Raw genomic sequence first — 17883 nt, 5'->3', positions numbered from 1 at the left:
TACGAAGAGTCGACAAAAGCTGTGGCCGATGGCAGGCTACTTGCCAATTCCTGTGCACCGGCCGGCCGGCCGGCCAGCACAATAATCGTTTATCGCTTCATTCGCCGACCATTATAAGCAAGCACCATCGATAATAACGTCTCCCGCTGAGACCATATATCGTCCTGCCAGAGTTACACCGCTACGGATATCGAAGGCGAACGATTTATTAACCACCCTCTATCGGCTTCGTTCAGCGAGACACCGAGTATCGTATCTCGAGTAATTACCTGATGAGTCTATAATGCAACGTAATCAACCTGTCATAAGCATGTGAAGAAGAAAACGCCACCTCCGCCTCCACCGTCATTGTGATAAATGCGATTTTCTTTATCAAATTCATATTATTATTCAATTATGCGCCGAATTATTAAACCGATTTTGTTTACACACGCGCGCATAAATCCACTGTCGCGTGTGCCATATATGACGTTTGTCCTTCTAGGTAAATAAAATATAAAAGTCTCTTCCTTTAATTTCTTCTCTTCTTCTCTTGTATACATAACATATATCTATATTTAATATCTCATTACTAATATAAGATGTTTTGATTGCCTTATATTAAGCTTCTGAATATTTGAGATTTATTATATTATCCATGGAAAATAATTCTCAATTCAAGATTTACTTTTAAGAATTTATGTATTTATGTTAAAATAATGCTAAATTTTCACGAAAAAATTTATAAATAAAGAGTCACTAATTAAATCTCGTCATATTTTATGGATCGCATATTTATTATTTCCGTATTTTGAGATCAAAGAAATATTCCAAATTCCAATTTCCAAAAATATAAATTTAACAATCTTCCGGTTTATCTGAAAATTTCATGACATATGTTTTGAACGAGAAAGAAACGTTATAACAAAAAAACATATAACTCATATAACAAAAAAATCAAAATATAGTTTTTCGTAAATTATCATCTCAAGTTTTAAGACTGTTATTGTTATGCAAAGTATATTTTTATCTGTTTTAAATCAGTGGAATCTTCTTTTCACATCCGAGCAAAAAAAGCAAATTTTTTCACGTAATCGACCGTAATTTCCGAACTTTCACTTTCGGAGGCAACGCCTTCTGTATCGATCGCGAAAGAATGTAACTCCAATGATTCCTACCGCAAACTGATTTGCGAACGAGTTGGCATTTTCATTCTATACAATAAAAAAAATATTTCTATCAAATTTTTGCACGGTATAATGCAAACTCCAGAACGAAAAGTTTTTACCGCTAAATACCGAATCCATAAAAAAACCACATAATTACACAAAGTGCAGGGACGATTGTATGCAGTAAGTAGACAATGAAATAATCACTCTGATGTGTTTTTATCATGTTTATGTTGAAAAATGACCGTATTTGCATGATAAATACAAGTTTATAACATGTAACATTCCGTGTTAAATTTTTTTTTTAGAAATATTATAAGTAAAATAAAAATTAATACATGAGTACATGAGAAACTGGTAATTTAAAATAACTTCCTTTAATATTCTCACGAAGATTCTGATGTGACTCGGATGTGTTATCGCATCACAGACATCAATGATATTCGTTTCATCGTTGAACTTTGCGCGAACGTTGCATTTGAGAATCCAGACGCCCACGCACAAGGAAATCATTAGGATGATGTATCTGATGTGGCGAGGCGCCACAATTCGACTCAATGACTCGAATACTTTCGTACGTGTGTCTGTTACTTTCTTACATTTACACTCTCTGTGATATTGTAACTTTGCGATCAATGCTGATTGTACGTAAATGTTTTCGAAAACATATTGCGTTTTCACTTTGATTCTTAATAACGTGAGATTTTATCTGCCCTATGTAACCTGCTTTCAGAATAGAATTGTTATGATATTTGGATCCAGGCGTGGTCAAGGAACATGTAAATATGTCAATAGAATTTTCTCGATTGATTTCCATCAAAATTTATTTCAGCATTTTTATTATGAAACAATAAAAACAAATTAAAAAATTACAAAATAAAAAAATGAATTAAAGAGACTCTATTTAAAAAAAAATTATAGATTAACAACGTAAAGTATTTATTATTATATATTATTTTGCGCAAAAAATAAATATTTCATTAACGCTAGAAATTTATATATTATTTGTGTGATATATTCAAATATAGTTACTAATTATTATTAATTTAGCAATAACGTTCAATGGTAATATTAAGTGATTTCTATGGAATCTATTTCGTAAACGCTAAACGCATTATATATCGCTGATTTTATGTGAAACTTTTCTCGAACTTGCATAACAATTTGCTTAAAAATTTTGCGGTTTCTTTTAAGTGTCGCTTGCCGTGTCGCGTTTATAAAACGCGCGAACGCGCTCGCCCGCGTCTCTTACGTAAATTATTTAGAAGCTGCGTGTGGGAGGGCGTATTTATACGATGGCGACTCGGAGTACGAAATTACGCCACTGTGTTCATTGTGTAAGCATTGTACGCGACGTACGCAGACTAGTTAAACTTTCGCTCGACGAACATTGAAAACTGACCCTTGACTGTCTTGCCGATAGAATGCGCGATAAATCTGCTACCGATACTGATCGAAGGATATGTTCAATATAAAAAATATGTCAAACAATTACATTAACAATACAAACAATACGTTCTCTGCGATAAATAATGTAGATAAGATTCCAAAAATATTCAGATCACGAAATGTTCTCAAGACTTTTATTCTCACGTTTCTTTCATTTATCCCATTGACTCGAAGTATTAATCACATTAATAAATCGCTTAATAATACGTTATTAACTTCAATCATTATCACGATCTCTGAAATTAATCACGATCATGAAAATTTACGAGGAAGTTGATTTAGGGAAAAAGCAATCTGAAATAAAATTATAAGGAAAAGATTAATTATATATAATTCGCAAAAGATTAATTACATTAAAAAAAACCAATAAATGCGATAAATGGAATGATGAAACATAAATTTGATGTAATTTGATTAAAATATTTATATTTTATTAAAATATTTAATTTATTGAACATTTGTCAAATTATATTCGCAAATCTCAGCGAATGTATATACTTTACATCATGTGTTCCAGCGTATATAATAATAAATTTTGCATTCACATACTCTTTATGATTAATCAAATACGTATGGGTTAACGGGTTTTAAGGAGTTTTCCCGATTATATATATTTTTTCGCGTCTTTATCGAAACTGTCTGTTTAAATTTTTAAGATCCGAGCAAAATTTTACAATCATGACATACTTGTACCTTACATGCTGTACTCCGCACCTCAATATCGAACGAAACGCATAGAAATCTATGACATGTCCTGATACGCTCGTTGCAAATAGGACTTATATTTGCATAAGTAATGTGCCGTAAACATAAGTTACGGATAGTTTCAGTTCCTCGCGTTATCTTGACTCCTACGGATCGATAGAATAGCGGTTCGCTATGCACTTCTCGCGTCATAATTTACGAATTTAACTGTAAGAAAACTGTAAACGTAAGAAGCGTGAGAACATCGAGTACGTTTCATGTTATTACGAAGATATATTTGTGACGCAACAGTTGCGTCACAAATATAATTCTATTAAAATATAATTCTAAGATTATGACCTTGGAATTTAAAAATTATTTTACATTTATCTATTAAACATAAAGAGTTATGTGAAACAATATGCTTAATATAGAGCTTAAATATAGAATCGAAATAAAGCAAGAATAATTTTAGATGATAAAATAGATATATTTTATTAAGATATTTCTCAGAAAATAATATTTAAAGACTTGAAGAGAAAGAAAGAACAGAAAATATTAAGAGAAAGAAAGAATAGAAAATATTAAGTCTTTATAAAAATGCATAATATAATGACAATATATAAATTGAAAAAATTAAAACATATAATCATCTTAACGATAAATTTAATCTAATTAATTTGTTAAAAAAATTATTGTAAATTTAAATAATTTAATTTTAATTAAACTTGAAGTGTGTATAACTAAATTAATTTAAAATAAGTTTAATATTAATTTTAAGGCTTATCAATTATCAATGTGACAAACTGTGTATTGAATTATTAATAAATAACAACAAATGATGAATTTGTATTGATGCTTTCTAACGATAAAGATTTGCATAGAAATTTTTTGAAATTCTCTTAGCTACAACATAGATCCAAATCAGAATGCCCAAGATATTTATATTATTGAAGATATCTATATTTTTTTATACCTGCATTACATTTTAAATTTTAAGACTTATACACTCGCTTACCATAGTCAGCCGCAACCTTGATCAGTTTCTTTTGCAGATTCCTTAGAACCTGATATGTCTGTCATTTACTTCATATACCTACTTGATTCTTCGATCACGTGCTTCACATTGTCACGTCACGAAGAACCGGATACATGCGAGATGATTTCCGAAAAATAGCAACCGGTTAAGAACGAATGTCGCATCCTTTTGTGCCGCATGATATGCACTTTACCTCGTTTACCTTCGCGGTGTTCTGAGTTTATTAAGAGGAACATGAAATTATTATTTTTTACAGATTAAGATAATGATTATACGCCGTATTAGGCAGTGTACAGTCAAAAGTGTTTATAACTACAATAAATCAGATCCTTCATTTGTAAGATCTATCTGAGATATGACTTCACGCTTAAAATAGATCTTAATTATGAGCCACGCGTTACTTGATTCGTTTTAATTCTCAGCCTCTGATTTATCTAAAAGAGTCTGAAAAGAGCACGGAAAAAGTGGAGTATATTACATACACTCATTAAGTATTGAAGAGAAACTTCTTATTTCTTATCTGAAACGAAAATGGGATGCATGGCTATCCGAAGGGACGTGCGACAAAATGTGAAAACGAGGGCGAGGGTATTAACTCGATTCGCGCCCACCACCTCGCGCCTGTTCACAAATGATGTGATTCTTGCGCGATGATGGGATCGTCTTTTAAGACGAGCCGCACCTGCATATTGTTTATAAACTCATCGGATAAATCCGTCTGCCCGAGACATTGTCATGCTCTTTGTCGCTTCGTGGTACCCACGCGAATTCCTGCTTATTAATCGGTTTATCGCTGCATTGTCGATTTCGTGCGAACATCGGAATATAGATCACAATCGTGTACCTTATTGGCTTTGATCCAAGTACATTCACCTCCGAAGAAAACGCTCTGGGCGTCTTGACTTTAATTGGTTCCGATCGAAAAAGAGAATTATGATCGCCCGGAGGCCGTTTATACATCATGTTTGCGAAGAGAATTACAAGCGATTCGCGATATGATACATCAAGATTGTTGATGATCAGAATGCATGAAATCTTTTTTCTAACGGTGCTAAAAGTCTTAAATAAACATTATGTAATTTCTAATATTAGACACTTTGATTTTTCAATCATAAATCAGAATTTTGTTTTGTAACCAATCGAGAAATGACATTCTCGAGCTTGTTATCCATTTACAATCTTAATCTTCCAATTCTCAATTCCTCGTAGCTCATAGATAAACTCGTAATGACTCGCCATTTTCCTTAATTTAATTTTCAATATCTACGATCGAGAGTAAACGCGTGATTTCTCAAACAACTCGCGTGAAGATATAACGCATTTATATGATAAATGGAATTGCGAAGTATAATCAATATAAACGAAATGACGACTTTGTTAGCGTACGAAGGAATCGTTCGATATGTCAGCGGATGAAATAAATTATTCCCGATGCCGCTCACATCGATATATCGCGCTCGTACAAATATATTAGCACAATTTATCGTGGTCAGACCAATCTTCGGAAAAAAAAAAAAAAAAAGAGAAGAATTCGTTAATCACAATAAAAACAATCCCGTGCTGCGTATAATTAATTACAGGCCTTGACGCGTCTCGTGATAAATTTCTTGCACATCAGTAATAAACGTATCTCCGAAAACACATATGACAGAAGGAAAGAAAATGTAAATAAATAAAAAATATCTCGTGCCATAGTATAAGAATGCACTGTGGCAACGTGTCTAATTTGACCGCGCTAAAAAGTCATCAATCATCACGTATTAAGCGTCGTAACACGAGCGGCGGTGATCGCTCTTTCATTTAATAAACGACGCTGTCGCGTGGGTTATATCGATTATGATGCACTCGTAAAAACAAAGAAACGTACATACGTGCGTGCATGCGTGCATGCGCGACCAAGTACGTACTCGTGAAATGACTCGACACCGTCACGCCGATGACCTCAAGCTGAGGTGTCTGCACGACAGTACGTGTTCTCCTTTCAACAGGAAACCACCATTCTATTCGGCCTACCGGCCAGTCCCGGCGCGAGCCTTTTAACATCTTGTTACTTTATAAATCGGTCGGTTACTTTATAAATCGGTCGATATTAATCCCACGTATATTTGCAATATCTATGCGCGAGTATACACACACACGCACACGCACACACACACACACACGCGCGCGCGCGTCATGGCGCGCGCTAGCGTCGATTTATGAGAAGACACACGAGCCGAAAACATGATTAATTCCGATACACAGTATCGAGCAAACATCGAATCCGCATATCCGCGTTGTTTGATATCGATAATCATCCCGAGGAGGCGAGATATTAATCTCCAGTAAAAAGGACCGTCGCGATCAAATGGTCGTTTAACACGTCGCCTATGGATTAAATTTTTTTATAACAGCAGATATTTACATGTATCGGTTCAAGAAAATTGAGATCTGGATAGAATTCTCTCAAATATTTTGTATATAATACAAGTATTTTAAATAAAGTATAAGCATTGGTATCAAGTATTTTATGTAAATAAGCTCATCAATATTCTTATATTTTGATACGTTGTATATGCCAAAATACAAGAAACTTATTAAAATTATTAAACTAATATATGAAAATACTCTAGTTATTTTAATTGTAACGGCAGTTTTAATAGTTTTAATTTACAATATTTTGAAAAAAAGATAGAAAGCATGTAATTTAAATTTTTAATGTATAAAAAATATATTGACATTCATACATTAGATAATCCTAAAGCTTGAGATATGATTCCCGATATGGTTTTATTCAGCCTTAACACATGTTCGTATAATAACGAGCAGAAACAGCGCGTCTATTCTCGGGACACACGAGCGCATTTCCCGTCATCGATGCAAGAGCATGATATATACTTGTGGTACCGGTTTGCGGATCTCAGCCTCTGTATTCAGAGTAACTCTTAGTCCTCCTCCGCTCCTCCCTCCTCTCCTCTCCTTTTCTTTACCTTCTGTTTCGCAATCGCGGGGACACGATAAGTAATAAAAGCGAGGATAAAATCCTGCAAATACGCTGTAAATCGCTACAAAATAATTGCCAAAGCAGCATCGTTAATAAATTAAATCATGAAAGACATGAAGTGTGGTAACGTTGGTGTCATGAACATTCAACTTTTGGCTTGGAGTAAAAATTTGATTTTTATCGTATTTTTCCTGAAATTTTGTTATCAGTCATTATCCTGTATTAGTGATATTAAAATTTGTTTAAGTGAAAAGTGTCGACGATGAAGTCGAGTGAAAATAATACATTGTTGCATGCATCATAAAGTAGCTATGTATACACCCACGCTGTAGACCTCCCCTGCCAATCTTCTGTCAGTTATATCCTACTCTTTGCTCTACAGTTTCGTTTCTTGTGCAGCATAATCAGTAGCGATTTCATATACTTTCGTTTTGCATGGATTGTAAATGAAATAGTCATTTTCATAATTGAACAATACAGAAGTTTGAACATAAGAATAGTTAACTTTGATGAATATGAAAAAAATATGATAGTACAAATATTAACGTACTTAAGTTATAAACTTTTTTGTACAAATGACATATCACAGAAATTGTTCATTATATGTTTGATAAAAGTTGTCTTTCAATGACATAATTTTTTGCGTTTGAACTACAAATAATGAAATTTTTAAAAATTAAATAATAAAATAAAATAACCGAGCAATCTTCTGGACAATTATCGCATACCAATGTGCTTAATTTTAACCATCCTGGACGAATCATCATTTGGATCATGGCGAGGACGATCTTCTCAGAATCGCAAAAATCTACGGCGTCTTGCAACGAACGAAACACGATGCGCTATAACGCAACAGCAAGACAGGCAATAAAATCAAACTCGGGAGGTCCGGACACTTTTATATTCGCAATCTTTAAATTCGCGCAGATATTACAACGCTATGGCCCGCATAAGAAATTTTGTGCGAGAAGAAAAATATATTTTTTTTTCTCTTTATCGTGCAGCCATTGCGCTATGGTATCGCATAATACCACCATTAAACGCGCATCGCGAGACACATGTGCTTGCGCATGTCGAATACACTGATAACTAATGGAAGTTAAAACATGTTCGAAAAACTATTTTCGTTAATTTGCTCAGAAACAAATTAAAATAATTTCTGACACGTTGGCCTTAACGTTCCCAAAACATGCCCGTGCTTATCTGAACTCGTGACCGTCAGGATTACAGGAGAATCCATGGGCATCATCAAGACTTCTAAGAATACGCTTCAAACTTTCTTATTCTCATCTGTTTTCAATTCTCGATATAAACTGTTAAATATGACTTTTTTCTTCATAATTTTATATTTCTTATGTTTTTATACAATTTTATTATTTTTTATAATTATTTATTATACAATTTATATACATCATTTATGTGTTATATTCTATATGTATTATATTCTTCATATTTTTTTAAATTATATTTTTTTTAATATTTTATAAAATTTCTTTTTAGAAAAATATTTACTTTTTAGACATATTCTTTATCGTATGAAACGTGATGCGCGTACATCTCGCATATCCTTTGCGGCGCCCATGGTTCCTGCCTATGCCTCCTTTCTCCCGTGCATGTCGCTGGGCAATCGCGTAATAAGAGATAAATTAAGCGTTTATGTTCGCGCGCGCCGGCGGCGGTCGCTATCTCCTGGATGCGGAGATTCCCCGGCATGTGAGAAGCACGTACGCCTAATTGCCATCGGGATGGCCATCGAGTACGCCTTAACGTTCACAATGTTATACGGCTCATTACGGTCGTCGAGAGTCGAGTGACTCGCTCCCTCCCGTATCCCGCAGCATTCGAGAAACATTCTTTCGGGAGATTCTCCGAATTTTTCCTACTTTGCAAATTTTATCGGCTCGTCAAAAGTCGATTTCTTTTCAGGAATAATCATATTTTTTGGCAGATGATCACAGCCTCCGGGAAATTACGAAACATCAACATCGTTGTTTCCGCATTTGCATTCTTGAGCGAAACTCATCGTTCAAGTTCGCACGATTAAAGTCACGTAGTTTCTTTAATGATCGCTATCAAAATGTATAGATATAACACATACGAGTATTTCAGATACGAATACCACTAATGGCGAATAAAAAAGCGTTAAAATTATTCCAAGGTTCGCGTAAATAATCACGAAATTCCTTAACTCTGACTCCAAAGGCAACAAATGCAGCTCTCACAAAAACAGATAATGAGAAAGAAGAGCGTTCATTTTTTTCTGGTGAATATCGCCAGGATTCTCACACGCACAAACGACATGCTCGTTTTCTTTCGAGATTCTCACCTGCGCGTCGATTCTGCTTCTTTTCCGTCGATCGCCGTATCGGTGGCAACGCTTGCCATTGTGTGCAAATGCGCGTCCCAGTCGCGTAATGGTTCCGGCACTATTAGACACGGGACTGCTACATTTGAGCGATAATCTCGCTCCCCCGTGCGCGGATCTTTACGGAGCAGAAAAGCAGGGATCCTGATAAATCGTCGGCTACCGCATAAATATTGTATATTCGTGACGGTGGCTCCTTACCCTGCGCGACTCGTCAAGGTCGCGGTTACAAAGAACTCGAGCATGCAGGTATCTCATTACACTCGCAATAGCCACGTATCTCGTTATATAGATGTTAAATCTATGGCGAATAGTGAGAGGAAATCGATTAAGAACGCGATCGATAAGCTAGTGACTAAAAATCAGAATGGATGATAATTACCTGCGTCCTCTGGGCGTAATTTATGCGCGGATCTGAAAGCCACTGAACGCAACTGGTACATAAATAGCGCGAATGTAGAATGTGCTATGAATAGTCCTTCAAGATTTAGAAGCATTTATTTAAATAATACGCGTAAATACATTTATGTAAAATGATATTTAGAGATAATTAAAATAGTAAATAGGAATATATTTTAATTATTTCTAAATATTTTTGAAGATATTTCTAATACGATCTAGATCAAAATCCTGATCCTGATTATGTAGAATTATTGGGAAATTTGTAGATTTTATTATTTCAACTTTAAATGTGTGAATATAAAACAAATTTTCTTGTTTCATTCCTCGTGTAATTATGCTCTCTGTACAACCGTTCAAAAATTTCAATCAGCAAGATTCAAGAAGAACAGGAAGTAATGTACCGAGACATGTTCGCGACGAGTTCGCCATAAAAATCTACGAGAATTTTCATTGGGAGAATGGCTGCCTTTGGAGGACTTTACGAGCGATCGCATCGGGATAATTTATAAATCGCGTGGATGCACACCTGCCTATGTCCTTCATCTGTACAAAATGTTGAACGCGTAAAAGCGGTTTATCGGCCCTCGGCGCGGATTCGATGCGAAGCCGACATGATCGCACTGTTGTTCATATTTTGTTCTTCTTCTTTCGAGTGGGAGGCGAAGGGAACAAAGTATTCGCGAGCTTGTTCGATGATTATGTGTATTTAACGACGCCACAAAAGACACAAGAAATGTTATATCCTGTAAATGTTACACTCGGACTCTTTACTTGAATTGATGTTACGATAATTTGGGTGACGATACGACTTCATTTGCATGTCTTTATTTATTTATTTATATGTTCAACTAATATAAATTGAACATTTAATAAGTTTTTCACTCTCTTTATTATCATTGCTTCCATCGCAGCACAACCTAAGATCTCAATATAAATTTTATTTAATCATAAAATGAAAATATTTGGTAATAAACTACTGTTTATTAAAATACTTTTATTAAGAATTAAAATTATTTTTTTTTTAATATTAAAATATAAATAGAATCTATACTATAATAGAAAAATATAAATTAACAAAGTTTCCTAAAATGTAAACCTAATTTTTCTGCAGATTTCAGATTCATTGGAACAAGCATTTACTTTTAAATTCTAATATATTTAATATCAAAATTGAGTGATAAAATGGTTACTGAAAAAAGTAGTCCGTAAATAAATTTTGATAGAAATAAAATTTTTTCAAGACTATATTCTATTTTGAAATTATATTCACTATTCTCTTTATAAAACAAAATAAATATATTTTTTATTTTATTATGAAGTAAATATCTTTCTGCGAACGAAATTGCATACTAAATGATTGTGTGATTTTTCAGGTACTGCTTCAGGCGGCATTAGTTTGGGAGGAGGCGTATGGCGCTCCAGCGAGGAAAAACGACATACTTGCCGGTACCGAATTCCTATCGGTCTTCATAAACGGTGCTATGGCGACGCCTCCACCACGACGCAGGGGTTTCCGACCGCGGGGTAATCAACACGCGGCGTCGACATCGGTGGCCGACAGCGTCACCGCCGAGACGCACCAACACGAGGCGTCGATCTATCGAATATCTCGGAATCCGAATGGTGGCCGGCCGATTTCGGTGTCGAGGCCGCAGACGAACGGCCGTGAGGAGGTCGTCCGTTTTTATCCCATAAATCAAAAAACATTGGAGAACCGGCAGCAAAATCTAGCGTCGTTGATCGATGATCTGAGCACGCCAGGCGGCATAAGCTCGACACGTCTGGCATCTTCGAGCGCAGCAACGACGACGATGACGAGCGCACCACCGTCGACCTATCAAGATAGGACGATCTCGAGGTCAAACGAGACCAATGAATCCGTTGCTATCGGCAAAGGTGTCAGTCGACAGAAGGTGATCGGCGTCAGCGTCACGTCCACGGTCGAGGCCACACCATACAAAGTGCGTGTCGAACATTATGACAACGCTGATGCCGCGGTGGTTACGCGACCACCGAGTTTAGAATCCGCGACGAACAGAGAGTTCACTAAGCAATCGACTAGAGAACCAATTAAAAGCACTTCAAGAGATATCAACAGATCGCCAATGCCGTCGTCTATGACAACGACAACAACGACTACAACCACGACGACTACAATGACAACACCAGCGCCATCCGTTCGATTTGTTACCGAGGAGCTCAGTAATATCGTTTCTGAGTCAAACAGAAGCGAATTCTCCGTTGAAGAAGACTCGCCGAACACAAACTGGCGCGGTCGCCATGTAACCATGACACCGCGAATTCAACAGATACCCGCGCTCGCGAAGAATCACCAGGACGAAGTCAATGAAGCAACGCGGATCATCGACGTCGACGCGATCACTCTACCGACGGGGGAGAATTACGAGCTATCCATAGAAAACTCGGAACGACGGGAGTTGAATGAGGAATTGCCGGAGATGTCGGATCGGCTTCAAGGACGCAAGATGGGACGTCACTATGACACGTCACTCTACAATCGGTCAGGCCCGAAGACGTACAGCCAGTCGTCGAAGACGTACAAACCTCGTACCTACAACGAGCCAGCCAAGATATATAGTGAACCGGCAAAGGTGTATGGCGAACCCGAGCGTGTGTATGGAGAACCGGCTAAAGTGTACAGCGAGCCAGCCAAGGTTTACAGCGAACCAGCCAAAGTCTATAGCGAACCCGCGAAGGTTTACAGCGAGCCCGCTAAAGTCTACGGCGAGCCGGAAAAGATCTACTCCGAACCATCCAAGATCTACTCGGAACCGGCTAAAATTTATTCGGAACCGGCCAAAGTTTACTCGCAACCGGCTAAAGTGTACAGCGAACCCAGCAAGGTGTATGATTCTGAAGGTCTTCCAATCGATCGTCAGCAACAAAGTGGTGAACCCGATGAGCAGAATTACGAGATCGACGAATCAGTCAGCGTCGGTAGCAATGGCAACGTTCACGGGCCGCAATTAGTCGTCACGGAAGAAACTCCAGGTGCATCCGAGGTCGAGGATGGTCATAAGGTCGGCTACGTCGTGGAGGGCAGGAACTATAGGAAGTACAGAGTTGAGGAGAGGACGCCGGATGGCTTTATCGTGGGCGAGTACGGCGTCGTCAGTCATGATGACGGTTCGTTACGTGGCGTCAGATATACTGCCGATGGTACTATCAATCCTCAGCTCATTTACGACGCCTTGATGAAGTTCCTCGCTTTGTGAGCACCGCGATAATGAAGAAAAGTGACAGGAAGAAAGACGAATCGACGAATCGTCGCCGATACTGAAGACAGCGAAAAAGTCGCGCAACGTTGCTGGACCAATTTCTCCATTTATAGCGTTGCTTATTTTAAAAATAGAAAAATAATTCTGTTACAATTATGATCTGTTGCATTATTTAAGCGATATTTCCATTGTAATCATCTCCTAGACAACAGACTGATTTTTAATATAGCCAACGATATCAAAAATCCATGGCGATATTATGGAAACAACTATTATTTTTTTTTTTCTTCAGGAAGAAATCAATCGCGCGATAACAGCAAGTCGGCAAGTTGTGAATCTCTTCGATGGCTTCGGCGACGTTGTCGATGACACGAATACACGACTGATTCTTTTGCTCTTGCCAACTCAACTGCCTCAACAATTAATTTTAAGGACGATGCAATTTAGGATCTAAGGAAAAGCTCATTCGACTAAGGCGACCTGCGCGACTAAGGCAGTCCGAGAATCGAAAGGTCGACCGGAACCAACGCACGAAAGTCAAATCTCGATGCTCAGTCATTGCGAAACAGATGACAGATGAAAGTTACTCTTTTGGCAGCGAAAGTACGAACTTTTGTGTGCAGTGCTACTCGATGGCCTTTGACGACTGTGGTAACCGATCAAAGTGGTTGTCGAACGTTTTTCTTACGAGCTATTCTTAAGAACCTTTGAAGTGAGAACACGACTACTTGCGAGCCACTAAAAATGTATCTCGATGCGTAAAAACTAGCGCCTACGTGCACAACACGTATCGGCTTGGACGATTTTTAATATAATATTGACAATGTAAAAGTAATTAGTAATTTTTGCAAATTTCAAATGGCATTTATCTTTGTCTGAGGACACAATAAGAAATTTATATCTGTCGCTATTATAGTTATAAGGTAAAATATAATGGATTATGAAAATCGTGCTCGACGGAATTCAAAATGTTGAAGAGATGTCCGATGCGATCCGATGCGCAGCTCTAGATTGATTTTAAGCTTACACTGACAATAAGTCCCATATGCGCAATATCCATACGTGTCTTTGCAACTAAATATCTCATATTAAATGAAATTCTATACCCACCTTTGTACACTCGAAATCCTCCGACTTGAGAATGTACTCGCGACAGACCCTCGATCCCTGATCTCTGATCTTTGATCTCTGCTAAGAAAATTTCAAATCAGATTCACGGAGACTTGGATCCCAAATATTTTAGTTGCAATAAATATCTTGGCTAGAAATGTTTTAACACGCAAAAGAACTTGTGTTTAACACAAAAATAATTCCTCATATTTTTCCGTATATCGCTGATCTTTCTGTCAACTTTTTGGAAATAAAAATCAGAGATCGATCGATCGATCAATCTCAATGACACAATAATAATATAGTAAGTCTTTTTTTATATATCGAAAAAATGTTATTAGTGTCATGAGATCTGTATTGAGATCAGATTAATTTAATCGCCGAAGGGGATTTAACAAATTATTCGCTATAGTTAACGCTGGAACATTTGGAATTTTCTTTTAACGCTTTTAACCTAAAAAAAATTTACGTATACAATACGATTCAGATTTATTTAATTGCCTTGTACTTTAATAATATTTAAACAAAATTTTTTATCACGAGATACGTTATCACGGATGAATGAACCGCATCTGAATGTTCTAATGTTGACAGCTCCCGAAATCATTGACTGAGAGTCCCCTTTGTGCGCTTTTATCGCGGTCACGCTTCTGCGATGAAGAAGTAGATGAAGAAGTTGCAACTGCCAGGGCCCCCATTCGAAAATAATCGACAGCCCCTAAATTAATTAGCGGGCCCCGCAGTTGCGATGGACGGACCGACTTGTCGCGGCAGCGTCTCTACGCGTATCCTAGCTCTATAAGTTCCCTAGATTTTAAGGCTGATAAAGGAAATATCTCAATCAGCGAGAAGACTTGTTTTTTCTTCGCAGCGTCAATTATTTTATTTAGCAATTACAACTAGCTCATTCTTTCACATTACCTCACTCCTTTGAGATAGTTCCTCTCGCCACGCAATATCGAGCGAGCACATTCATATCCTAAGCGCGAGTAACACTTCGTGAAACTTCGCGAGAAATATATATGGAATATTCCAAAATCGTATTTGCTTTTCGTATAAAGGAGCGATTACGGGAAGGTAAGTTTCGAGTTGATCGACGAAATACAGCAAAAATGAAGATGAAAGCGGCGGCGGTTAGTCTCTGGGCTGTCTACAGATATCTACTCGCGTATTGCTCACATTCTATGTAGACTATAAAAGTCTTGATTTTATTCTACTGTATTCTCTCGTATGTACATTTCTAAAATATTTCAATATGTTACAGATGATATCTATAAGAACTCTCTCTCGTATAAGGCATGCATTCTAGATATTTACTATAAAAGTACTATGTAACGCTGTGCAAGCCATCGTCATTTTTCAACAGCAACTTTGTAATAAATCCATTGCCATAAACAAAACATTCCGATTATTATGACCTGATCCTAAGCAATTTATTAACATAATTTTAACTTTTTTCTAATAAACTCAATTTTAACATATTTTTATTAATTACATTTTAATGTTATATAAGTATGTGTATATATATATATATATATATATATATATATATATTTATTGGACAGACAAATTTTAAAGAAAATTTTAAAAATAGTTTACAACCGAAATCATCAAACCGAAATGCAGGAATTGTAATATAGTTACATTAATCTATAAAAGACAAATATGTTCAAAGTATAACAGTGTTCAAAATAACTGATTAAATTAATCTTGTAAAATACATGTTATTTTACTAAAGGTAGGTTTAGAGTTATTAATGCGTTTAATGCATAAGATTATAGTAATTAATTAAGTAGCTGTTTAAACGCGGAAACTCGATTGAATTGATAGGGAGCCTAAGGATAATAAAAAAATATCAAGGGCTTCTGCTTTTTGTAAATATCGCGGCTCATGATTCTCTTTTTACAATCTAATGATCGCACTAATAATACTTCTCGTATAAATCACGCAATAATAACACTGTAATCAATGTTCGAACGAACCTGAAGGCGGGACGACATTAATAATAGCTCCTGTCGAGATGCTTTCAATAAAAAAATATATTGACAGTTCAATGATTCTTTGCAGTAATTTTCATTACAAGTCTGCTTTTTTATAATTAAAGAAAAGATCTTACAGATTAATTTTAATTATTAAAAAGATCAAAAAAGTAAAAAGTAAAAAGTAAAAAAGTCAATAACTTCAGATAATAAAATTTTAAGAAAGTTAATTATAAATCATCTTAAATGGATAGATGTATTGCATAGATGTAATCTATCTCAAAATAACTTTTATTGTGTTAAAATTCTAAATTTTTCAAATATTTAAGAAATTGACTTGATTAATTCTGAATAAAAAAAAAATTAAGTTTACATCTTGGTCTTTTAAAAATCTTTTTAAAAATTGCAGTTAAGCAACTTTGTTGTTTCAGTCATAAATTCGATAGTTATTAAGATATGAATCATTTCATCAATTCTCTGAATCATTAAAATACACACACACACACACACACACACACACACACACACACACACACACACACACACACACACACACACACACATATATATACATATATATATCATAAATTATATATTCTATCCAAATGTTTTTTAGTCGATCTTAATTTCGTTATTAAATTTTCGCCCGCGGCGAAAACAAAAAAAGTTCAAATACTCATGTATGATGACACTGATCGTTCTTCATTATGATGGCGCCAGACAAGAGATTCTCACGAGATACTTGTGCGTTTGGGGAGTAATGAACGTCCTTGAAGGCCAGGCAATTTTCTTCTCTGGATATGCTCGCTTGTATCTCGATACTTCAGCGATCGCTGACAACGTTTCGCTGACATGTTCCGAGTAACGATCTCTACCGGAATTATGATCAGTATATTTTCCTACTCTTGAAGAAATTTTTAATTTTGTAGAAAAATAAATTGATAGAAAAAAACTGCGTAAACATGTATGCACACACACACACACACACACACACACACACACACACACATATATATATATATATATGTATACAAAAGAAAATCTTTTTTATAGTCTATAAGAATTCGCAATGAAAAATTTAAAATAATTTTTAGATATCTATCAAGAATCCAATAAATATATCTCTCAGAAGTATATAGGTCTCTAAATTATTATACAAAATTAAACGAAATCGTCAAGATTTCGACTTTTTTTATCTCGATTAATTTTGTAGATTTATCTTTAAGATATTAGCAGAAATATTAGCAGAGGTCTCGAAATTAAATCATCCCTATATTTCATTCGTCATTATTTCATTAGAAAAATCTCATTTAATGTTTTTTTATTCTATTCTGTATGATTTTTAGTTACAAGAAGTAGAATTTAATCCATCTATCGACAGTGTCACGTACTACTCGCAGGTAAGTGATTCTTTTCAAACTTTACGAATAGAAAAAGATTTTTTTCAACTCAAAGAGCAACTTCGATCTAATTCTACAGAAGTCA

General features: G+C 35.7%; 1 protein-coding gene across 1 annotated transcript in view; it reads left to right on the top strand.

The window, feature by feature from the left end:
* Nucleotides 1-15837, top strand: part of LOC105425315 (uncharacterized) — a 37809-nt gene extending 21972 nt beyond the window's left edge. The window contains exon 2 of the mRNA XM_011636030.2: nt 11444-15837. Coding sequence (XP_011634332.1) covers nt 11444-13306 — 1863 coding nt within the window. The 3' untranslated portion in view covers nt 13307-15837. The remainder of the gene's footprint in view (nt 1-11443) is intronic.
* Nucleotides 15838-17883: the final 2046 nt, after the last annotated feature.

This window comes from Pogonomyrmex barbatus, unplaced genomic scaffold (genome assembly GCF_055798465.1).
Source record: "Pogonomyrmex barbatus isolate J1 unplaced genomic scaffold, ASM5579846v1 scaffold1, whole genome shotgun sequence".
In the NCBI taxonomy this organism is placed as follows: Eukaryota; Metazoa; Arthropoda; class Insecta; order Hymenoptera; family Formicidae; genus Pogonomyrmex; species Pogonomyrmex barbatus.
The sequence above is the reverse complement of the archived record's forward strand: the minus strand, read 5'-3'. Positions and strand labels throughout refer to the sequence as shown.